The 24,566-nt window shown below is 48.2% G+C and overlaps 2 protein-coding genes across 3 annotated transcripts in view; both read left to right on the top strand.

Moving 5' to 3' along the window:
- OAF (out at first homolog) overlaps positions 1-9,813 on the top strand; it is a 40,235-nt gene extending 30,422 nt beyond the window's left edge. The window contains exons 2-4 of the mRNA XM_037028535.1: positions 6,373-6,507; positions 7,282-7,462; positions 8,749-9,813. Of these exons, the coding sequence (XP_036884430.1) occupies positions 6,373-6,507; positions 7,282-7,462; positions 8,749-9,014 (582 nt within the window). The 3' untranslated portion in view covers positions 9,015-9,813. The remainder of the gene's footprint in view (positions 1-6,372; positions 6,508-7,281; positions 7,463-8,748) is intronic.
- Positions 9,814-17,933: 8,120 nt separating this feature from the next.
- The window catches only part of POU2F3 (POU class 2 homeobox 3), a 118,953-nt gene continuing 112,320 nt past the window's right edge, over positions 17,934-24,566 (top strand). The window contains exon 1 of one of the 2 annotated variants that reach the window (XM_037028547.1): positions 17,934-18,100. In XM_037028547.1, coding sequence (XP_036884442.1) covers positions 17,950-18,100 — 151 coding nt within the window. In that variant the 5' untranslated portion in view covers positions 17,934-17,949. Of the gene's footprint in view, positions 18,101-20,296; positions 20,420-24,566 lie in introns of those variants that run through there. The other variant, XM_037028548.1, reaches the window with a different exon arrangement.

Genomic DNA, 24,566 nt, shown 5'->3' with positions numbered 1-24,566 from the left:
TGGCTCTGTGACTTGACAAATCATGATCTCTCTGATCCCCAGGATCAGACATGACAGGAGCACAAGAAGGCCAGTAGTATGATGGTTGCAGTCTTATTGTGAAAAGTGAGTAAGAGGTGTCTGCAAAACAGAAGCAGTACAGACATGTGAAAAGCAAAATAGCAGTGCCAGCCAGGTCCTGAGCAAGGCTTTCCTTCCTGCTCTTTCCTCGCCCTGTTAAGCAGATTGTTCTAGCTCCTTTTCTCTGCTCTAGGGACTAAAGTATTGTTAAGAGCTTTCATCCTTTAAGTTGGCAAATGTTTAAGTTGCTACCCCACTGGGGATTCCAAAAAGGAGAGGAAGGAAGGGAGGTTTGGGGGCTGGGAACCTGGGTGAGAGGGAGCCATGATCCCCATCCTAGGAGCCCTGAGTCAGGAGGACACTGGGGCACAGATGATCCACATAAAGGTTCACATTGTTCCAGTGGCAGTCAGGACAGTGGTGACCTTTGGGATTTGGCGAACAGAGCACTAGAGACTGGGGGTGGGGGTAGTGGAAGAGGGTAGGGGACACTGCCCTATAACAAGCCTCTCCCCCCAGCCTAGCCCTGAGGGTATACACGCATCTCATAGTGGGAGTAGCCTAAGTCCCTGGGCATCAGCCTGTGGATGTGCTTGGCCAGCTTTGGGTTGACTGCATTCCCCCTTGGATACTGGCCAGAGCAGCCAAGGTGTTCCTGTGTCTCCCACAGGGCAGTGAACATGGAGTTAGGAAGGCATTGATTCTTGGCTGGCTCGCTATGCTCACCCCTTCTCTAGCCATAAAGCAGTTCCCCAGCCAGGAACAGACGAATGAATATTTAAATTGGCTTAGCCCAGGCCTCAGAATCATGCACTCCGGTGTGGCTGAAAGGATAGCCTGCAATATTGTGGGCAAGATGGCAGGATAAACTCCCATCAGTTTAAGAGCAAGGAGGAATTTGGGAATGGGGGGCGGGGGCAAGCTGCTTCATGAGAACACTGCAGAGGTGGCCTCCAGTGTACCAGCTTAGGCTGTACAATAACTGTGGCACAGCAGTGGGCTGATAAGAGCATTGAAGGAAGGGCAGTTCTGCCACCCTGGCCCCTTTAGTTTTTGGTTCCCTAGTGATGGAAGGCTGGGTCAGCAATGAGGTCTGAGACAGGAGAGCCTCACTACCCTACCCAGAATGGATTTTCTGGAGAAGGGCACTTAGAGAATGAGAAGGAAGATAGGAGCTAGTGGTGGGCAAGGCAGCAAGGAATGGGAGGGTACAAAGGGTAGAGGAGGAGTGGAGATTTGCTGGGCTGGAGCTGAGATAATGCACTATGAGAGGATGTGTGTAAAGCAGTGTCAGAGAGATGCTACATACGAAGGTGTGTATGACTGACTGAAGGAAGGTGCATGTGACATCGTGTGTGAGGAGGTTGTTAGACTGGCAAGAAAGGGTGTGTGTGAGATTGGGGGAATTCAGTGAGGGAGAAACAGTGTGGGAGACTGTGGGAGAAGGTCTGTGAGAGTTGTTGCATATGACTCAGAGAAATAGGTGAGATGAAGGCTCCATGGAGGGATTGTATTTTCTCCATAAGGGAGAAAATATGAGCATCTATGTGAGGGAATGGGAACGAGCAACTGAGGTACAGTGTGAGCCTGGGGCAGGAGAAGGCATTGGGGAGCCTAGTTGATACTGGTGAGATATTGGGAACAACTGCTTGTGAAAGATTGTTGGAGAAACAGCATGTGTCAAAGATTATGGATCTGTGGCCGACCTATGAATGGGGAAAGCAGATGATATACAGATGGGGATAGGCCATCTCTGGCAGAGGAATCAGCTCATGGAAAGGTACATGGCATTGCTCATTCTGGGAACTGCCAGTTTTTTGGTTCAGTGATCAGGGAGCATAAGAGAAGCTGTCTACAGAGACCCAGATGCCAGCCTCTGGGGGGTATACTTTATAGAGAGACAAAATGAGCCTTTCAAGTGCTTTAGACAGATCTGATGACAGTAGAATGGAGAGATGCTTTGGGTTGAGGCAGTGAGACCCTCAGACCTTCCTGTCTTCTGTAATTGCCTCTCTCTTGGCTAGAAGGCCCACCCTCCTTTGACTGTCAAGGACCACTGACGTTTTCCTGGGAAGTCTTCCCTTCCTCCCCTACTTTTTTGTTTTCATTAAAAAAAAAACACATTCCTCCATGTATCCTTTGCCACATAGCACTTAGCATAAAACTAACCCTGGGGCTTATCATAATGCACTAACTGGTTGTAGGAATTCAATCTCACATGAGCCTCTTGAAGACAGGTAGTCTTGCCCACCCCCCTGTTCAGCCTGGTGGCTCTGAAGGACATAGTCCAGGTAATGCTAATCAATGCTCTCCCACTGATTTGCTGACTACTTTCAAGCTTCAGAGCAGTCACTTGACCTCTCTGGGTCTCAGGTGCATCTCTAAGAGAAAAATTTTTACTTCTGCCTCTGCAGGTCTGGAACAGATCACAGCTGAAACAGAGCCAGTCGTTGTAACAATATAAAAAATAAACTTAAAGAGGTCAGCCCACTATGTTCTGAAACCTTTCACTCATTTTTTTCTTCATAATAATCCCTTGAGGAAGGTACTACTAGTTTTAGTCATTTTATAGATGAGGAAACTAAGGTGTAGAGAGATTAAGTAAATCCCCCAAAGTTACGAAGCTAGTGTCAGCAAAAACAGCATTTGAACACAGGTAGTACTGCCTCCAGAGCCTCTATTCCTATCTACTGTGCTCTCCTAGAACATACTGAATCACAGCACACTTTAGCAGAGGCTCACTTGCACGCGCGCTCTCTCTCTCCATGGCACACTTGCCACACCCTCTGCATAGCCCAGATTTCATCCCTGGTACTGTAGTATATACATTTATTCCTAGTGGTCTGTACCTGCTGAGCTGCAGGTTCTAGGAGCTCAGGGGGAGAAGAGATGTACAGAAATCTCCCGTCTTGGGAGCTGTAGCCTTAGTCCTGGGTTTGAGGACCGTACCTCTAGCCCTGTGGCATGGGCTTTTTCTCAGTTATGCCATCCGTCTAGGATGCTAGGCCACATCTGGATGAGCCATCCTAGAGCACTCTCTAGTGAAGAGGAAGTCTGGAAGCCAGGCTTCCATTCAGCCAGATGTTCTCTGAAGCAGGCAAGCCCTTCCCCTGCCCTTCCCTTGTGTTGTAAGAAAAGGGACCCCTGGAACCTTAGTACTGACTCTGAGGTGTAGGGAGTAGAAGGTAGGAGGGGCACTGGTCACATTGGTGGAGCTGAAGAGATTCAGAAACTAGGGCTGCCCATTCCCTCCTAGGGACCAGCAAGTAAAATACGGTTTTCTGGAAAAATAGGACTAAGAAAACTGGAAAAATCAGGGTTTAAAGAGGCTAAAGGACAGGCAGACAGGCATGTTAGAAGGGTGTCCTTCCTCATCTTACTCCAGTATTTGTGTCAGATGCTGTTGTTTGTTAATCACTTAGAACCATGAGTGGGAGCTGCTGTACTCTGTAGGCAGGTATACAGAGGACTCACAGACCACCGCAGGATGGACAGGCACAACCGGAAGGGGGACCTTATTCTGGCTTTGTTGCTTGCCAGTTGCATGGCCAAGGGCAGATTAACACTGCCTCTCTGGGCCTGTGTTTCAGTTTCTTTAGCTAGGCATCAAGGAAATATGACAAATTGATCTAGTAGGCAGTTATGCATTGTGGTTGGTGAAGAGAGCCCAGACTTTGGAGTCTGATTGCTGTATTAAAACTCTGGATATATTTCTCTTAGTCCCATAACCCTGAGCAAGTTACTCATTCTAAACTTGGCAGAAATCATAGTTCCCACTCTTGTAAAGATTTTAAACAGGACAATATACCCTTTTTTTGACTCACAATAACAATAACTTGTCTCTTCCAATTATAAACTTCAATAAGTCTTTGTCCTACACAAATAAATGAGAGAAACAGAGGAAATATCCTTTTTCAATGAGAAATCCTTGTTCCCTCTCTTCACACCCATTTGTGTTCCCATTTTGGTAGCATTTTGTGGTTGTTGATGATATTTTTATTTAATATAGATGCAGGGGGGTAACTCAGATTTCTTTCATCCTCTATTCTGGCCTAAGAATTTAAATAAATGCTTTTCTGTTAATGGCAGGCAGGTGATGTCCCTGAGCAATGGGACCACCCAGCACCTCTCAAACCACAGGGTATGGGCAGGAGATGGATTGGAGAAGATGCTATGAATATTCCAGACAGGGTTCTTTTAAAGGATTGTGAAGCTCTGGCTGGTGTAGCTCAGTTGACTTAGTGCTAGCCTGCAAACCAAAGGGTTGCCAGTTCGATTTCCAGTCAGGGAACACTCCTGGGTTGTAGGCCAGGTTCCCAGTAGGGGGCTCATGAGAGGCAACCACACATCGATGTGTCTCTCCCTCTCTTTCTCCTTTCCTTCCCCTCTCTCTAAAAACAAATAAATAATTTTTTAAAAGGGCCATGAATATTCCAGATGGGGTTCTCTTAAAGGGTTATTGCTGAAAATACACTAGGAATAGAAATCTGGTATCAAGTCTCACTGGACAGGAATTGAGCTTGGAGTGAAAAATACTTATGTGTACAGCTTCAGTTTCTCCCCAAGGGAGTGGAAGATCAGATGCCAGACTGGTGGGGCAAGGAGATTCCAGATATGTGGCCCAAGAACAGATTTTCTGTTGAGCAGAAGCTAGGATGAACTCAAGCTCTGATTCACTTTTCCCACAAGTCTGGGATAGTAAGGAACCTAATAGAACCTTTCTCACCAGCTGAGCCTGTTTTGCTTTCTACAATATTGGTGGAAAGTCTCCCTATACACTCCCCCACCTCATTGTTCCAGAGAGCATTCACAGTAAAAGAAAGTTAAGAGAAACATCCTTGTAAAGTCAAAGGGCTTCAGAAGTACATAAGGATTTATGAAATGATAGCAGTCATTTGTTCAGATCGCCTGTGACATGTGCTGATCATTTGCACTGATGATAATCACCACCACCAGTAAGTGCTGGTACTTTCTGAGCACTTACTCTGGGTGGGCATTCTTCTGTGCCCTCCACACTAACTTATTTAGTCCTTACCACAACCCTGTCAGGTAAACGTATTCTCATTTCCATTTTACAAATGAGGCTTAGAGAAGCTGAGAGATATTCCTGGGTGCCAGGTAATACATTGCAGAGTTGGTGTGGAGTCATGTACCCCTCACTGCCCGTATAGGAACCCAAGAGGGATCTTATACCCTGCTCTTAGAGCACTTACACTCTAGCAGGTGTACCATGAGCATGCACTGAATGGAGGCTTAGTGATTGAGGCCAGGGCACGTACATTGACAGGTGAGCTACACTGGGCCTTACACTCTCAGTGCCAGTGCAGGGCCATTGGTGTTCCTAGAAGAGAACCATCATTGTCACCAGGGTATCTCCTAGGCAGGAGGACCTTGACAGATTAAATTACTTCTGACCAGGACCTGGTAACTTTTCACTGAGAACAGTCAGGCAAGACACAGAGATGGGTGAGAACAGGGAGGCATCTCAGGTGCAGGTGGGTCAGAGCACAGGGTTCTGGGAGTCAGTCGGGAAGGAGAGCCCATCCCATGGCCCCACTCCAGCCTTTCCCATTTGTGCAGTAAGTCAGTAAAAGGAAGGAGCCCTTGGCCTCCTGGTAATGCCCTTAGTAACCCCATCAGGAAATGGGAAGGAGAGAGGAGAGGGAAAGGTGAGCCATTCCAGTTTCCTCACTCCAGAAGACAGCAACAGCTGAAGGCAGCTTTTGCTGGCATCTATTCCTAACCCTGTCCTGCCCCCACCACCTTTACCTGAGTGGCTTGGCTGATCAGAAGTCTGGAGGGAATTTTGAGGAGCACTAAAAGCTAGGCATTTTCCCAAACCTGAATAAGAATGTCAGCAAAAGAAACTCTAAAATCTGCACTTGTAAAAAGTACAACCTCTTCCTGCATGAGGCCTGGGTCCTGTGGTTGTAGGGGTCCTGACCCATCCTGATTAGAGTGACACATTGGTGCTTCCTGGGGGAAGTATCGGCTACGAGCAAACATGGTACTAAAACAGTGCTGTTCCCTTCAAGGTGAAGTTCTGTACTTTGAAACAGTTCTGTTTTGGAAAGCTTTCTAGAAGTTCACTTTGAAATTTCCAGGAGGCTTAAAACATCTGGGCTGTGTTCTTTTAAGTCACTGGTTTAAGTGGGAAAGATTAAAAATCCTAGACCAAAAAGAGAGCAGTCTTTTGCAGGGCAGTATCCAAGCACTTGTCCTCTCCAGGGCCTGAGCTGAGCACTGGGTGGGCTGGCAGGGAAGCCCCACCCACATCCACCTGGTCTCTGTCCTTCTGTCCTTTTCCATCAGTATGTGAAGATCTTCCGGGCCCTGATCTTGGGGGAGCTGGAGAAGGGTCAGAGTCAGTTCCAGGCCCTCTGCTTTGTCACCCGACTGCACCACAATGAGATCATCCCCAGTGAGGCCATGGCCAAGCTTCGACAGGTGAGTGCCTTCCTTGGGCCTGCCCTCTCCCAGCTTCTGCCCCAGAGCTCTCACCACTGCAGCCAGCAAGGCTCCAAGCCTGCACACCACCCCAACCTCTATGTCCCACCCAGCATGTGACCTGAGCTCTCATACCTGGTACCTTACTCTCACTTTACAGTCCTGAACCCCCTGACTTTGTTCCAGCTAAACCTGACCTCACAGCCCCAGATCTTTAATTTGCACTGAACCCCCATACTTCCATATTCCTCCAGTTCCTAATGTTAGCTCCTTCCCATTTATGATAGAGACTAGGGGCTTAGACTCTGAAGTTGGATCTGCCTTCCGATCCAGTGCCACCCTCATTATCTGGGTAACATTGGACAAATTACCTCACCTTCAAAGCCTCTGCCTGCCATAGGCCCTTCTCCTTGTACCTGCCCTTCCTAGAAATACTCAATTTTCTGAATGTTGGGAAGTATGGAACCCCAGAGGTCAATTACCCTGGGACAGCAGGCCTGGTCAGCCCACCTCCAATAGCCACCCTAGCAGCATGATTGAACTCTTCATGGGGGCACCACAGACAGCCACCTGAAAAGGCTCGACTGTGCTCTGGGTATCAGCTTCTCTGCCAGTTGGAGTGGGAGCTGGGTGCCCTTTGATTGACTGCCACCTTGCAGATGGCCCCGAGTCTAAACACAACCAGCCTGGGCTTGTCTGACTCTCAGTTATCAAGGGTAAATGGGCAGGAAGCCTTCTGAGACCTGGTGGGAGTGGCTCTTCTCCTCCCCACAGAAAAATCCACGGGCAGTGCGTCAGGCTGAAGAGGTGCGGGGCCTCGAACACCTGCACTTGGATATTGCTGTAAACTTCAGTCAGGGGGCTCTGCTGAGTCCCCATCTCCACAATGTGTGTGCAGAGGCAGTGGACGCCATCTACACCCGCCAGCAGGATGTCAAGTTCTGGTTGGAGCAAGGTCAGCTGGGTGCTGTCCACTGCTGTATCATACCAAATATGATAGAATGCAATGATGAGATGTAGGGTTCAGGGAAGGGACCTCTAAACCAGGCTAGGATTAATTAGGGAAGGGACATCTGTGTGGCTCTTCAGTGAGAGGAGTCAGCCAGATGAAAGGGACCCATTCCAGGTAGGGACACACAGAACTATGGCTCTGCTGGTTCCTGTGGAGGGAGATTCCCAGGCAAATCCCACCTCATTCCTGACTTTAATGGGAACACAGAGAGAACCTTCTGTTGTGTGAGGGGACACAGGCACCAGGGTCTGGGTGGGGCCCAAGGACTCCCATTCCCACATGTTTGCCTTGACCACCACCTCTTAGAAATCCATTCCTCTCCTTTCTTTCTCCTCTCCTTCTCTGGTGGCAGCATCTTTATCCCAAGATCTCCGAGCCTCCTATCTTTGCATGATCTTTGCCTTTCTGGCCTGTGTGACCTCACTGCTGGGTAATCTCCTGGTACTTTTCCTAGGGCTGTCCTCAGGTCCTCTATATAGGGGGGACAAGGAAATGTCACCATTCCAATTCCAGGTTCCTGGTCCCTCTGCTCAGCTGGCTGCACACTAGAGAAATGTCTGCCCCTTCCAGGACAGCTCTAAGATTTAGAGATGCCTGAAAGAGCTCTCAAGCCTTACACACACACACACACACCACCACCACCACCACCTCTACCACCCCCACCACCTACACCCCCGCCCAGTGGTTGCACCCCAGACTGAGCTACAAGCCTGACACTGTCCCCCAGAGACTGGTTCCCTGTGGCCACTGAGCTGAGCCAAGGCTCAGGTTCCTGTTGTCTCCCCAGCACCCTTCAAGTGCACATTCCTATCTGTCCCTTGCCCTGACCATCCTGAGTTCCCAGTGTGTTTGTGCTGGCCTTTTCCTGCCCAGTCCTACTCAGATATCATTTCCTTTAAGAAGCTTGTCTTAATTTCCTACTTATTTTCCCCTCTCCTTTATTCCATCACAATCCAGTATAGTGGTGTTTTTGAATGTAGGGTGGCAGCATGACTAAGTTAAGGCCTTGAAGTCAGACAGACCTGTATTCCAGTCCTAACTCTACTACTTATTGTCTGACAGATTGTTAAACTTCTGAGGACTGTTTTTCTCATCTGTGACAGGGGAATAAGACTATTTAGCTCATTGGGGTGATGGGATACCTAAAAGGTCCATGCATGGATTGGCCCTGGCCCCTTGCTAGGGGATACCCGCTTTCTCCTGTCTTGACCTTTGCCTCTCTCCCTTAGGTGTGGACAGCTCCATCTTCAAGATTCTGCACAAGGAGACAGAGCAGGCTTTGCTACCTCACTGCGGGCAGGTGGGGGACCAAGGGATGCCCTGTGTCTGTCACTATAGCCTGAGCCTGGCCTGGTACCCCTGCATGCTCAAGTATTGCCATAGCCGGGATCGGCTGGCACCTTACAAATGTGGCATCCGCAGCTGCCAGAAGAGCTACAGCTTCAACTTCTACATGCCCCAGAGGCAGCTGTGTCCCTGGGATGAAGATCCCTAGCCAGGCTGGGGTGAAGGCTCACCACTCCTTCTCCCAACCCCAGAGAGGCCTTATTTCCCTCCCTCCCCTCCCTGCCTATCCTTTCCCCTGCTCTTCCCCTTCCCCTTTTCCTTTTCTTCTCTTCCTCTTCCTCTTCCCCCTTTCTTCCCTCCCCTAATCCCAGAGCCTCCAGCCCCAATCACTCATAACTGTGAAATGGGATGTGGTATGGCAGCTCCCACTCCCACTGTGTGCCTTTCTTGAGGACAGGGAAGAAAAGGTGGTTCTCTATACTGTACCCCTCCTTGCCTCCTTCATCCCCCCTTTTCAAGCAACCAAAATATCATGGCCTGTGATTCTCTTACTTAACTCTTTAAAGATTTAGACCCCAAAAGGTGTCTTTGCCTGTTGTACCCACCTCCGCACATAAAACCCCTCCCTAACCATCAGGAAGAACTGGCCACTCTGTACTTTCAACTACCCAAGAAGGAGGGCATTATCGCCCCAGAGAGGGGGCTGTTGGGACTGATGCTTCAGCCCCTACACCAGATCACAATGAATTTTACTCATCACTGGCCTCCTAGGCTCCTCTGGGGCAGGTGGGAACCTCCCACCTCTGAGACAGACCCCCTGTGCCTTTCCCTAGACCCAGACTTAGCTATGAGAGCAGGCACCACCTTTCCCCTTCTAAACAGAAATATGTTTGTAGGGTTCTGGGTCAGGTAGGGAGCTTGAAGTATGAGGAAAACTTGAATTCCAGATTTTTAATGCAAAGTATTTATCATTTCTACCAGAAATAAAAGTTTCAATTCTTACTTGACTGACTTTTGGCCAATGCAATGCTGCCACCTGGTGTCAGAAGTGTTCTGCATTCTATCAATGACTAATCTTCGGACACTTTCTAAAGTACCTACTGTATGCTCAGCCCCTATGTGGTGGGGAGGGGTTGTGGGTGGGGGGATGTTACTAGGGAATGATAAGACAAACCTTCTGCACTGAAGAAGAAGAGACATACGCAGAGAAGAGAAGATGAGCAAGCCAGACAGTAGCAGGCAGCATAAGATATATTAAGACCGCATGAGTTAAGATGGAAACTTTGGAACTAGACTTCCACAGTTCAAATCCTGGCCTTGCTTATTATTTGCTGTGCAGTCTTGGGTCACATTACTTTACCTCTCTACCTCAGCTCTCTCAGCTATAAAATGAGCTTAATTGTGAGACTTAAATAAATTCATACATTTCAAGTGCCGAACACATAGTGTTCACTGTGTTAGCTGTTGTTATATTGTTACTATTAGTGAAAAGAGCAGACATTTCCTCATCTATATACCTGAGACAACTAAGCCAGATGTCTTGAAGGCCTCTACACTTCCAGAATATCTTTCAGTATAAGGAGGCTGTAACATGAAGTGCTGGGCCAAATACTGGAGGACTTCTAAGAAGAGGGGATGTGCAAGCTGAATTTATTGCAGAAAGTTTCCTGGATGAGAGGACACATGGTTTGAGGCTGAAGATGGTAAGAATTTGGTAAAGTGGAGGGAACTATGTTTCAGGGTCTGGGAAAGTCCCAGGGGTCCCACAAAGCACCCAGCTCCTTAGAAAAGGGGACTGGGAGAATCAGATACTTACTCAGAGGCCTTGGAGAGGCTTACAGGGCAGTCCCCCTTACTCTGCTTCCCAGAACCTTCAGAACAGGCTGCTTCTGCCCCTTGAACCTGTGCAGGTTGGAGGGTTGTGGTGAGCCAGGCTTGCTTGGCCATGGTCAAAGTTAGGGGTCAGTGGGTAGACAAGGACCAACTTCAACCATGTAGGGGGCATTGAGGGGGGCAGGGAAGGGAGGCATTCCTCTCCAGGCCTTTTCCTCCTTGCCCTTCTGCATAATATGGGGCCTCAGCTCTAAGCCCTAACCCCTTCAGGTAAGGGAGGTGAATACTTGGAGAAGGCATGTACTACCCTATGTGTCTGCCTTTATTGCTGGGGGTGGGGTCCCCACATCATCTACCTTCCCTACTCAAATAGCCAAAAACAATACTTTTGTGAAAAGTAATATTTTTAAGACTTAGAGTGTTTTTCTGATCTTCCTTTGGAGGGACTAGCACTTCTAAGTTTGCCTGTCCCCAGAAGTAAGGGGGCTTTTGGACACCACTCTGCCTGTGTTCTCAGGACATGGGGATGAGAATTAAGATTTCCTAAGAGTTGATGCTGATCCTACACACAGGCAAAGTGTACACCTGCCATCATTCCAAACAAACCTAACCTCTAACCCTGTGCTGTCATGGTGCCTCCAATTCCACCATTACAGTCACTTAGCTGACAAGTTTCAGGGTGCATCAGAATCCCTCGGAAGCTTGTTAAATAGATGTAGGTGGTCAGTTATTTCAGAAACACTGAGATAATGCTTCACTTTCCTTTGGAAGCCTTTGTATGTGAAAACAACCAAGAGAGGTAATCTACCTACAATGGGTCCTCATTTCTCTGGCACTTAGGTTTTACAAAGTGCCTTCATGTAAATTAGCTCAGTTGGCTCCTTGTGATTCTGTGCCATTTTAGGAATGTGGCTCACTGTAGGGGGAGCTCCACCCACAGGCCGCCCCCTCCCCGGCCTCCATGGATGAGAATAAGTCTACCAAGACATGATCTGCTTAGGGAGGAAAGGTGGCCGATCTCTTAAAGGATAAGGGCCAAGACCCTTTTCCTCAATGAGCTTTTACTGGATTCAGTTTGCACAGAAATACAGGTAGAGCTCATCAATCATTGTCAGGCAGTAAGGATCAAACAACAGATAACATACAAAGAACTATGAGGGCTTATTCTGAGTCGGTCTGTTAGCTAAAGGGCTCTAAAACTTTGGGAAACAAATTCATATTCTGCTTGGATCCTTATCAGAAAATTGAGAGCATTCTTAGCAAAGCAGCTTTCATGAGATTTTATGTATTCTCTCTTAGGCTTAATCACCCAGGGAGCCCACCCTTTCCAGCACAGGGCTGCACCACCTCTGTCATTGTTTCAGGCTTAAATCAGGCAGGGGAAGTAAGGCAGCCAAGAGATTAGGAGACTTCTTGCAGACAGAATGAGGATTTAGGCTATGTCAAGGCCAAGAGTGAGGGTCCATCACTCACTTTTGCCATGGCCCCCCAAGTCCTCCCCTGGAGCCCCCTGTGATTGTGCCTGTCTTAGGTCATCCCTCCCTTGAGGAATCTTACCCATCATTGGCTAACCAATCATGCATTGGGGACCAGGCAGGGTGAAGTAAAAGGGGCAGAGGTGGTGCCCCTGCCAGGGAGATAAGCTTTATCTCCTTAATGGCTTGTGGTCCCAAGGTCACTCACGCAGCCTTAGCCATGGCAGGGTTACAGCTTCTGAAACAGGCAGGGCACTTCCCAACAGCCCACCGATAAAATTGTACCTTGCCCAAGGTCAGACAGCTAGTAACAGCAGAGCTAGGACTCCATGCACACCTAACTCAAGTGGGTTTATCAGATTGGCCAGCCAGAACCTCAGCACAGTGTATCTACCAGAGGGAGGAGGGTGGACAGTGAGCAGTGTGAGGTGTGGAGCTGGGGCCAGTCCTATGGTAGCAATTGCTGAGTACTTGGAAGAGGGGGTGCCCAAATATTCCCTGGGACTAGGGGAAGGAAGGAACAGGCTCCTGACTGAGTCCCCTTTGCCAAGTTAAGCGAGAATCTTGGATGAGAGACCAAGAGCACAGATCTCCCAGCACCTCTTCGAGCCAGAAGAGGTAAAAGTGGTGCCACTCATCCCCTGACAGGATCATGCAGCCTGGATGCAGCTTTACTGTGCTTTCCATGGGTTTTCTTCAGGCTCCTCTTCCTGCAGTCTTATAAGCCAGTGGAAATCTTAGATGGGAGAACTGTGGAGTCCCACACTTGGGGTACATCTGCCCAGGGTCTTCACAGGACCTGGGTGGGAGGTAGAGTTGCCAAGGAGTCTGGTAAAAAGCAAGGCAAGGACTACTCTCAAGAAGTGAAGCTTGATGTTAACAATGCATATGATGCATGTGATAAATGGTGGTGCCAGCTTAGTCCCAAATCTCTAACCTGGGTGGGTCACCCCTGTACAAGCCCCCAGTTCCCTTATCCATCAAGAAAGGGCCTCACTAGATCACCTCTAATGTCTTCCCTGACACTGACATTCTGCATGTAATTACTGCCTGGTATTCCACCTCCGATTATTTGCCATTTTGGCTACTGATGGACATTTGAATTGTTTACTATGACTTGCTCTTATAAGCCATGCTGTAGAGAAATAGTAAAAATGGTGAACTAAAATAGTGTTTGGTAGATACCATCAAATTGCCCTCCAAATGGGGCTGCCTCAATTTACAGTCTCACTAGCAGTATGAAAGGCCTTGTTTCCCCACATTCCTGCCATATAAGTAGGGGTTCTCCAGAGAAATGAGAGGGAGAGGCGGGGGCAAATTTTCAAGGAATTAGTTCATGTTATTGTGGAGTCTGGAAAATCCAAAATCTTCACAGGCTGGCAGCTTAGGCAAAAATTGATTTTATTGAAATCAATTCCAGACTGAATGGAATCAATCAATTCCATTTTATTGAAATCTGTAGAGCCGACCAGGAGCTGTAAGTTCAGACAGGATTTCTGTTACAGTCTTGAGGCAGAATTCCTTCTCTTTCAAAACTTTTTATAAGACCTTCATTTGATTGGATGAGTCTCACTCTAACTGTCTAGGATAATCTTAGAGTCAACTGATTGTAGATGTTAATCACTTCTATAAAATACCTTCACAGCCTAGTGTATCTAGACTAGTAGTATACCAAATAACTAGGTACTATAGCCAAGCTAAAACACAAAATTAACCATCTCTCTGCCATCACTTGATATTACCATAAAATGCCATTTGACTTTGAGAAATAATAAAACATCTAGGGTTTATTCCCAGATATCAGCTATTGACTCTAGCCAGGTAACAGTTGTGCTGATTGTTCCCAAGACCCCCTTCCCTACTCCATTCATTCTCCATCCTTTTCTGCTGAGCTTCCTCACCTCTGACTTGGCCAGTAAGAAGCATCAAAGATCTGAGGGCAGGATGAGAGAGATTTTGCAACATATATTCCCTGCTCCCTGCTTCTTCAATTCCACACTTCTGGCACTGGCTTTCTTCACCCAGGCTCCAGACCTCCTTGAGTTCCTGAACCACTATTCCTCACCTTGCCTCTTCAGTCCTAGCTTCTCAGTGGCACTGCTCTTTGGTTCTCTTAGCCCTGCTGGCACCTAGGTAAATAAGCAGTACCTTCATTTAAAGGCACTCCAAGTCAAGTTGATTCTGCTTTCTTTCAAAAACCATGATTGATCACAACAGCAGTCCCAGCTTAGGGCCCAGAAGTATGAACAGTGGAAGGGAAGGACTTACTGCACCCCTCCCTGGGAGCAGGTCCCCAACTTAGGGGGCTTCCCAGCAGCAAGGGAAATAGATGTATCACAAACTACCTTAGGATCTAGGCCTGTGGAGCCTTTGGGGAGGGGGCAGTGCCCACATCCCCTGAGGTGACAGCTCACTGCCTTGGCCCTGGCTCCTGTGTCATAATGGGAGAATGCCCTGACTCCTAAGCAGGGGGAGGCAGGATGAAGTGACAAAGCACTCGGCTCCCCACTTTCTACGTCACAGGAAGCATCAACATCTCTATCTAACCTCCATCCATGCTTGTCATAATGGCAGGACAGGTGTCCCTTTTCCCCTGACCATAGGGTTCTGAATCCTAGCCTCTCTCCCTTCCTTTCTGGAAAAATTGTCCCCTCTCTTCCAGTTCTCTTTTTCTTGCCTTCTTTCCATTAGCCCTGAGAGTATTTAAATTTTTCCCATCTAAAAAAGTTACCGGTAATAAGTAAAACCTCAAACACAAGTTTCTCTCTACCTTACCCTATTTGTCCCTGTTCCTTCACAGGGAAACTTCTTGTCAGAGTCCTCAATATCCCCAGCAATTCCCAATCTTGAAATCAGTAACAGGTCATCTGTTTCTGAAACTGGCAAACTATTTCCACCTTAGGGCAGACCAATTCAACATCCTCCTTGTACAGCTATAACCATGCTCACTCCCTGTATTTCCTGTTTTTGTGCTCTGTGATCTGGCCAGACTGCACTGCTTAGGAGCCCCCATTGTTCCACATTCCCTCCTGGCTTATGCTGTTCCCTTCGCTTGTACTACTTATGCCCACTCTCCACTCCTTGTTTCTTGCTTGGGATCTCTGCTTAGATGTCCTTTCCTCTAAAACGTCTTTCCTGATGCCCATGCCCAGATTTAAGTAAGGCATGTCCCATAGCAGATCCTCACAGCACCCTCTGTTTCCCTGTTAGAGGACATACCACACTGTGAGGGATTTTGCCTTTTGACTGGTCTACAAGCATCACCAGACTGTAAGCTTCCTGTAGGCAGAGACAGTGACTGTTTCTCTTCCATTTCCAGCACTTAGCCCAGTAAGCAGCTCCAATGTGTACTCAATACCTGATCTGAATGGATGAAGGGAAAAATGGCCACTGATCTACAAGTGGGGTTGTGGTATTGGTATGTAGCTCAGAAGCTCCAGAGGGAAGTGTGGGAAGCAGGGCATTTTAACCAGCAGAGATGTCCAGCAATAGAACAGACACCCTAACAAGGCCATGGCTCCTGCCACTGTGTTGACTAGGCTAAAGCTGGCTGACTCCAACTGGGTTCCATGGCCTTTGTTGGGAAGCATGGACTGACTAGAAGACACAACATCACTTTGAAGCTAAAGTTCAATATCCCCAACTTGCCTGGAACTGGAGTTAGGCAAGCCATTACTCATTCCCCCAGCCATGGAGAGGCCCTCACTACTGGGTGGTGGTGAAAGCTCTCCAGACACCTGCCTGTAGGGATGCTCAAGTCAGGGTCACACACCTCCATTACCACAGGAGGGCGTCTTGGGCTTAGACTTTCCCTGAGGATACTGGTGAACCAAGAAGTGTTTGTTTACTTGCTCAGAGCCAGTAAAGGGCTGACCAAAGCAAAGTTCTGCTGAAGTGCAATTATAGTGGCCAGACCAAGGTACATTGTTGGCCCCAAGGTCAAAAAAGGTCATTGAAAAACAGAGTTGTTATGCTATTTTAAAATTAAATACTACTATTTATTATTTGGAATCTTCAGGTGCAAATTAGACAAGGAGACTGTCTGTAGATACGAGTGAAGGCTGGGTACTAGGTGGAGTAGAATGTCCAGGGTTGAGAGCTCAGCATTAGGGATATCAGTGGCAGGGAATAAATAGCTTTGCATCCTGATTCCCATGTCCTCTCCAGTTTAATTCCCAGAAACAATTGCGATATTCTGGTTCCCAGAGCACCTCTCACTTTATTACCCCAGCAATAACACTTCTACTCCTATTCTGCAATATTCTTCCTGGCAATGATGCTGTAAGATTGACTCTGAGGTGTGTGTGTGTGTGTGTGTGTGTGTGTGTGTGTGTGTGTGTGTTTTAGAGAGGCAGAGCAGTTCTTTCTGGCTTCTACCTTGTTTCCATCAGCCCTTCTGAGAAGCCTGAGCTTGGGTTCACTTCCTGTGGTTTCCTCGAGGCTGACCCCACCATGCAGCCCCATGCTCTATGTCTCACAGTTTATCTGGCACACAGAAGAAGCTAGAAGAGATTTATTGCTTGGTGGCCTTCCAGGATGCCTTGCTCTCCACCCTCTTCCCAGCTCTGACAACTCAATACGGCTGACATGATAGGAAATGAAAGTGAGAAACTGGCTTGTAGCTAAGAAGCCCACTTTGCTCAGGTGGGAAACAGAGTTGGGGGCTCTCCTCCCTCCCCTGAATACCTTTTCCAGGACTGTAGATCATTTCCAGCAATGTGTCTGGAAGGGGAAGCTTGATCCTGAAGATTTCTAGAAATGGCCTGTGGAGCCAGTGACTTTCTAGAGGTGCAGCCAAGAGGCTCAGGTGTTATCCCCAGAAGAACAGAAGGACCTGGGGAGGACTCTATGTTGATCACAGTTTCAGGACCAGGGCATCCTGATGTAAGGCTTCTGTTTGTTCCTTGAAAAAGTCCTCCAGCTGCTGAGAGAGGGTGGGGGTAAGGAAGGCAGGAGAGATTATTTGCATTTTATTTGCTTATGGCTCTTTTGATGTCCAAAGGCACTGAAATTTCTTGTCCTTGCTTCTTTCAATCTATTTTCCCCCTAACCTTTCCTTTCTACCTCAAGGCAAATCCCCTATCTCTCTCTTTTCCCCAGTTTTTCCTCCCAGGCTAAATACAGACATGGAGTATTAGACTTAGGGAGCTGGTACCTTCTCCACAACCTCTCATTTGCCCAGAACTCTAATAGCTGATTTCATGGACACTAAGTACTGGGGGAGGGGGGGCAGGGAGGAGAGATAAAGGAGTCTTTTGAGTTCATCCAGTTGACATTATCATCAAGCAAGTAAGAGAGAAAACTAAAAATTGTCCAGCCTTGCTCCCAGCCCCATACACAGGTAGTGCAAACCCACTCAACTTTTTAAGACCCAGGAAGCAGAGACAGTGGGTCTCTGCTCTGCCTTGTGACCTTGGGCAAGTCCCTTCTCCTTGAACTTCCTGTTCTTCATATGAATGATATCTAGATTATTTTCACTTCAAGTAATACGATCTTGGTAGGGAGAAGAGAAGGGGAAACTCAGGTTCAGGCAATTGGAGCCAGGATTAAAAGCACCAGGTTTGGAGTCAGGCTGACCTGGACTAAATCTCAGCTCTGCCATCTACTGGTTGCATTAACTTCCTTAAACCTTACTTTTCTCTATAAAAGGAGCAACAAATTATACCTTCCTTCTAAAGCTGTGCTGACTAAATAATAATAGATATGTTTAGCATGTAGTACCTTTCCTGGCGTATAGGGAAATGTACAGTCAATGTTTATTGAATGAAGGAATGAGTAAATGAAAGAAGGTGAGGTAATGTGGGCCACACTCCCATCTTCTCCAGCCCTTCAAGTATGGAATCCAAAGCTGTACTTCCAACTGTGAACCTCCAAGATCTCATCTCTGTCCCAATGGGCACCAACCCCAAAACCTCCAACCCACTCTCATCCTCAGTACCCCAGAATCCTAGGCCACTGGAGATGGAAGGCCCTTGGAAATCATTAGGTACATCATCCTCTGGCTTCTGGAAAACTAAAGCCCAGAGAAACAATGTAACTTCACACATGGAAAAGAGAAACAGTTTCCAGATATTGTAGTTAGAGAATCAGACCCTCCAGTGCACACAGCCATGCAAATAGAGATATGGAAGTCACAAGCAAACTGGGATATATAAACTATCTGCAGGCCTTTTTCTAGGATGATGGCAGATGAAGTGCAAGAAAGATAAGAAATGGACCTAAGGGCAGGGGCCAAGGCTAAGTGAAGAGAAGGGAGAGGAGAGAGAAGAGGGGGTGAAGGGAAAGAGGCTGAAATTGTCCTGAGTGGAGTTGCCTGGATTCCCTTCATTGATCTCTTCCCCTAGCCAGAAGAAACAGGAAGAAAGTCTCCTCTCTTTTTTTCTGGAGTAGGGGAAGAGAATACATTGTAACTGGTGAAGGATGGTTTGCATGGACCTAAAGATGCACTTATTAAGCACTTACTATTTCTCCAGGGCTACTGTGGCAGTCACTGAACATTTTCTGATACCTGTTTTGTACCCAGCGCTGTGCTCACTGTGTTTGGTGCTATGGGGTCACTAATCAATTAACCATGAGGTAGGAAAAGAAAAATCTCACAGAACCCACCATGAAGGCTTTTAAAAATGTTGAGGTATTATGATAAGTCAGTGAAAGATCAGATCACTTCCAACTTTAGAGAAGGGGTGGCATTTGAATTGTGCATAGAGGGAATAAAGGAGTAAAGTGCAGTGCTTTCGAATAGAAGCCCTAATACTTTACTGGCTGTGTAACATTGGGCAGGTTAAACTCACTCAGCCTCATTTGTCCATCTGTTAAATGGAAATAATAACAGTCCAATTTACAAGTTGTTGTAAGGACTAAAGAAGATGGATGCTTTAAAGTATTAGTACAGTGCCTGGCACATAGTGAAAGTTTAATAATCATGGATATTAAAATAGGGATCATTGTGTTGGACGATGAGTGGACAGAAATACCAGGTTGAAAAAAACGTTGTAAATAAGGCACAGAGGCAGAAAAGCCTAGCACCTGTTCTGTGGGCAGGAAATAGTCCTTGAGGCTAAGGTAGGTTGATAGGAAGAACTATCTGGAAAGAAAGGACCTGCCTTTCTGTCAGCACATGGCTTTCTGTGCTTACAAGACAGATGATCCCTGGCCCTTGGCACCACTTATTGGGACCTAAAGAGTGGGGGCAGGGGTACAGATCTATGATAGGTGCTGCAAATAGCACTCAAGTGGGAGTCTAGAGACCAGATTCCAACAGGGCTTGGTTTGTCACTAGGGAATTGTGTGATTTGGTCACCTCCCAGCTCTGTTGATGAGGGAGGCAGCTGTCCCCACAACCCCTCATTTTGGTAAATAACTTTAACATCTTGTCATAGAGCCTTAGAGCAACCTGGGACCTGGGTGGAGCAGGCAAAATTCTGTGTTTTCAACCGAAAAATGTGATGATAAGTTGGGTCCCACCTAGGTTCCAGGATATTTTGAGGATACATGTGAGCTGGTGAACTTGGCCACCTGCTAACTCAAGATATAGAGAGATGTCAGTTAGGATTTGCACCCTGCCCCGTTATACCGATGAGTAAACTGAGTTCAGGGAGGTGAAAAGCCTCATTTCATGTCACACAGCTAGTAAACGGTTGAAAGACAGGATTCCGGAACCACACTCTTTCCCGTACACCCTATAGCTTCTCCAAACACTCCAGGCCCCTTGCCGTGCTTACCGCTCAGCCCTCCAGGGTTTCAAATTGGAGACCTCAGAAGCCCTTCCACCTCCCACCCCTCAACCCCGTAGCGTAGCCACCACCTCCAGGGGTTTCTAAAAAAGACGAGCTAGAGGAAGTCTGGGTTGCTGCAGCCCAGGGTAGGGAGAGGCCACCAGGCTGGGTTGGAGCATACAGGTGTTCCGCAGGGTCAGGACCCGCCCTGGCAGCACCCACTGCCCTTCCCCAGGCCTCCTGGCACCTTGTATGCAAATCGCTGCTTTGCCTAGGCAAGGGGCCCAGGCTCCTCGGCCTAGCCGGGGTGGGGTGGGGGGCGTGGCCGACGGCGCCCGCCCCGCGCAGCGCCGCTCAGCGTGCTCACCTGGAGCAAGCGACAATCCTGGCCCCGAGGAGTGTTGCCTGGGCTGGAGAAGCTGAGTGCGCTACCGCAGCGGCGTCCAAGGCAGCAGCAGCGGTTGGGGGCGGGAGGAAGGAGACCCTGGCTTCTCAGGGGGGCCAGCTGGGGCCCACGCGAGGAGCCCGCGGGGGCGCCTGTTTTGGCCCCGCCTTGGGCAGGATGGTGAATTTGGAACTCATACACACAGGTGAGGGAGGAGGGAGTGAGCTCTGACAGGTGTCATTGCGCGGGAAGGGGCAATGGACAGGGCCACCATTGAGGGGGGTCTTATTCCCTGGGGCCAGGATAGGGCAGCGTGGATAGCTGGTCACCTGGGAGCAGATTTGGGGAGGTTGATGTTAGGGGTACCTTGGAAAAGGATGAAGGTGGGGGCTCTGGGGTTGAGGAGTGGGAGGGCTTCTGAAGTCTCCAATTTGAAGAGTGGCAGGTGTATGGGACTTGGGTATGCTGAATTGTTATGTCTCATTGAAGTTGCCTTGTTCAATGAATACAGAAGTGTGGCTCACTCACTCAGCCAGGGATGTGGACCTGGGAGTGTATAAGTGAGGAAAATACATGTATCCATATGCTATGTGTTTGTTGTCCTGGGCATTTATGTGAAATAATGACAAAGTAGGCATCTGTAAGGTCTGGACGTGGACTGAGGAGAGGGAGGCAGCTAGGAGAAGTGAGTGGGAAAGGACAATTACAGAGGCACACCTGGGGTGGGTGTCCCACCATGAATTAATTAGGGCTTGTGGAAGTATGTGTGCATGTGTATCAGAGGTAAGTCTACCTGTCCCCATGTGAGTTGGGAGAGGTGGTAGAGCAGACCCTATGGGTGAAGGTGTGCCCACCTACATGCTCTGTGGGTCTTAGCAGTGCTATAGGGCTCAGTGCAAGGGCTAGAGGAGTGGTGCCTGTGTTTAGGCATTGGTCAGAAACTCTGTGGAACCCCTGTGCAGGGGCCTGTAGAACAAGTGCTTCCATACCTGTGTCTAAGAGGGGTTGGTCACAGATTCATTCTCTGTGCTCTGTGTCCCATGTATTCAGATACCATGCCCTCCTTTCCTCAGGGGTGGGAACCTAGCAGGTGGAAAAACTTCCCAGGAGTCAGTTTCTGCTGTGTGAATGGTATGCGGACACCCTGCTGATCCTTCTTTCCACAGCTGGGTCAAGGCAAGAGTTACTACTATTCCTGAAGTATTGGTCTTGGTGTTAGGGTAAGCCTTCTGGAAATCTGAGGACCGGAACAGAGAACAGTCTTATGGTAAATAAAGCTAAAACAAATTTGGCTGTTTCAGATTAGCAATTTGCCTCTCAAAGGGGAGCAGTACCCAACGACCTTCATTTAGGATTTCAGGGCTGTTGACAGGAATTTTGTTACCTGCTCTCCTTTATGAAGGAGTAGGGAGGAAGTGTGGGGGGAGGCAATTTTTCCAACCTACCACAAGAAGCAGAGCAGGCCAGAGGCTTTGGCCCTTCCTGGGGGCCTGAAAACAAGCAGCAGTGGGTGGACAAGGAGCCCTAGGGTCCACAGTTCTCCAGACACAGAGCCTTTCAGGAAGAGCTAGGTGAGGCTAAAGGAACCACCTGGTATCATTCAACATTTAGGAACAATCTGTTTCCAGACTCTGTTGCACCAACATGGGGCTGAACATACCTGGGAGTACATCCCCTGTTCTCCTTTCTTCACTTCCCACCAAGAAGGTCTTGGTTTGAATGGGAGCAAGAATTCAGAAAGGTGGTCCCCAGTGGCAAGTTATTTAGGGCCAATATCAGAGACTCCCTGGGTTTTTCTTCACCTCATTATGTAGGCAGGCTTCTGCTCTGGAGGAAGTGGGAGAAAGTGAGGCAGATGGGACCCAGCAGGGAAGCAGTTTAGAGGCTAAGAGAATCTCCAAGAAAATAGGAAAGACAGTGAGGTTGAGGTAAGAGGGCCTAGCTCCCCTCCCTGCCCCCCCCCCCCGCCCTCGCACTCCGTGCCATAGCCTTGGAAGAAGCTACAGACTGATGCTTCTCAGAAGACCTGACACCTCTCTCTCAACGGGGGAGACTGAGATAAACCTAAGGTGGCATGACTCTTCAGGGTAGGGTCTCCATCCACCTTGAGTAGACTACCTGATTCACCTCTCTGCCTTTACTTGCTACTCCTCTCCAGCCCACTGCTTTAGTCTGGGCCCCTCTGTGGTGCTTGGTTCGCCTTCAGGAGCACCTCAAAGTGCTCTCTCAATGTAAGACTTTCTGTGGAACCTCTCTAACTGGATCTCCACTTGAAGGTTCTCCTTGCTTGCTTGTCTCAATGGGCCTTTCAGTGCAGGTTGTCTTTGTAGGATCTTTCAGTGTAGGCCCTGCTGTGGGATCTGTGAGGAAGGGTCCTTCTATGGAGTGTCTCATTATGGGACCCCCTCTAGGGTCTCTAAGTTCAGGTTCCTCTTGGTGGAACTTTGGTCTTTGGGGTCCTATTTTTCCCTTCAGAGTAATCCTATATCCTGCTGATTCTTTATAAATAGCACTTTGGTGAATTCCAAAGTCTTGGGCCATTGGGGACTCCTCAGTTGATTTGCTGGAACAGTTTGAGAGGTGGAAGGAAGGGAACAGGATCACATCAAGTAAGGTATAGAGCCGTCCACTCAGATAGGTCCATAAGCACTATGACCCCTGATAACCTGGGTATAAGTCATGGATCAGTTCTGTCTGGGGCCTTGGTAGTTTGTACTTCATAGAGCATCTCTCACATGGGAGGAGGAGCACCTTAGCAGGCATGAGGTCCAGGCATGGGGGTATCCCAGCCAAGTAAGGGCTGCCCCCCTCCCAGGTCACAAACAGGTAGACCGGTAGATAAGACTCAGACAGACAGATGGGAAAGGAGAAAAAGAGAGGAAAACAGTGAAAATCCATCCAGAGGGGATCACTTAGCTGGCTCCAGACATCTCTTTTTCTGCCCTTCTCTCTGTGAGGGCTAGGAGAGAGGGATCAAGTCTCATAGACTGAAACCAGTTACAGCTCAGGAATACCATTTCAGTCGGAAGGCATTATTGTGAGAGGAAGTGGATTTCTCTTGTAGAAGAGCACCTCCTGCAGGAAAGAGTAGAAGCCATGGCTAACTAGAAAGTAGAACTGCTGGGTCCCTTGAATTCCCTCTGGTGGAAGTGCTCACATCAGCAGGTGTGTGAGGGAGAAATCTGGAAGGTGCTCTAGTCCCTTTCAAAGAGATGAAGATGGACAGTAGGAGAGAGAAGGGTAGGCCCTCTGCTTTCCCTAGAGATCTAAGACAGTATGGACACTCAGCCTGCAGCCTGGGGGCAATACTGCCCCTGGACTTTGCTCCTGCTCACACATGCATCCTGGTTCACAGATATGTAAAGAGGACCTGCTCCTAGGTCATGCCAAGGTTCAGGGAGGGGCAAGGTCAGCTGCCAACAAATTGTCCCAGCTTTAGAGTGTGGGGCTGCCAGGGAGGCAGATGAAAGTCTATGTCTGGTGTCTGGGCTCTTACATAGAGCAGCTGAGCCTCCCCAGGGAAGGGAGTGATGGCAAAGAACCTACTCAGTTGTGACTGAGATAAGAACAGCCAAGAAGCCTGGCCCCACCCTGTATCTCTCTCACTCACCCCTGTAAGTGCTGTCTGACAGGTGAAGGGTTATGGCATCTTGGGGAGTTTCGGTGTAGGCTGAGACCCAAAAGCTTGTCCCACCCATTAACTTCAGTCTCCTACCCAACAGGAACAGGTTTTTAGTGCCTTAGCATCCTGTGGAACTTAGAGGAGGTTTTATCTCAGCCTGCCCCTTCTTTCAGGCTCAAATCCCTGTCCAATCCAGAAGTGTCAGTGTTGCTTCCATAATGACTACATCAAATGAGTAGATGTCCTGGCAGAGTATGGGCCCTTTGACTCCTTCAAAGTTATTTTAGACATAATTAAGACTATCTTTTAAGCTCATCGAAAGAATGAATAAGAAGGCTTTTGGGTATATTTAAAGGCAATGAAGAAGATGGGTGTTGAAAGAGAGTTTGGGTTATAGGCATAAAGTTATGATTTAGCTAAAAAGTTACCCTTCTTAAATGTCAGGAGTTTGAAATAAGCTGGTTCAGAAAATCTGGTCATTATTCTGGCCTTACTGCATCTTTTTTTTTTTAATTTTATTTATTTATTTTTTAGAGGGGAAGGAGAGAGGGAGAGAAACATCAATGTATGGTTGCCTTTTGTGCCTCCCATGCTGGTAGTTAGCCTGCAAGGAACCAGCCTGCAACCCAGGCATGTGCCCTGACTGGGAATCGAACCGCGGTTGTCTGGTTCGCAGGCCCGCGCTCAATCCACTGAGCTACGCCAGCCAGGGCGCCTTACTGCATCTTGA

This window comes from Sturnira hondurensis, unplaced genomic scaffold (genome assembly GCF_014824575.4).
Source record: "Sturnira hondurensis isolate 20B ecotype Veracruz unplaced genomic scaffold, ASM1482457v3 Scaffold0019996, whole genome shotgun sequence".
Classification (NCBI taxonomy): domain Eukaryota; kingdom Metazoa; phylum Chordata; class Mammalia; order Chiroptera; family Phyllostomidae; genus Sturnira; species Sturnira hondurensis.
This window is presented reverse-complemented; position numbering and strand designations above follow the sequence as displayed.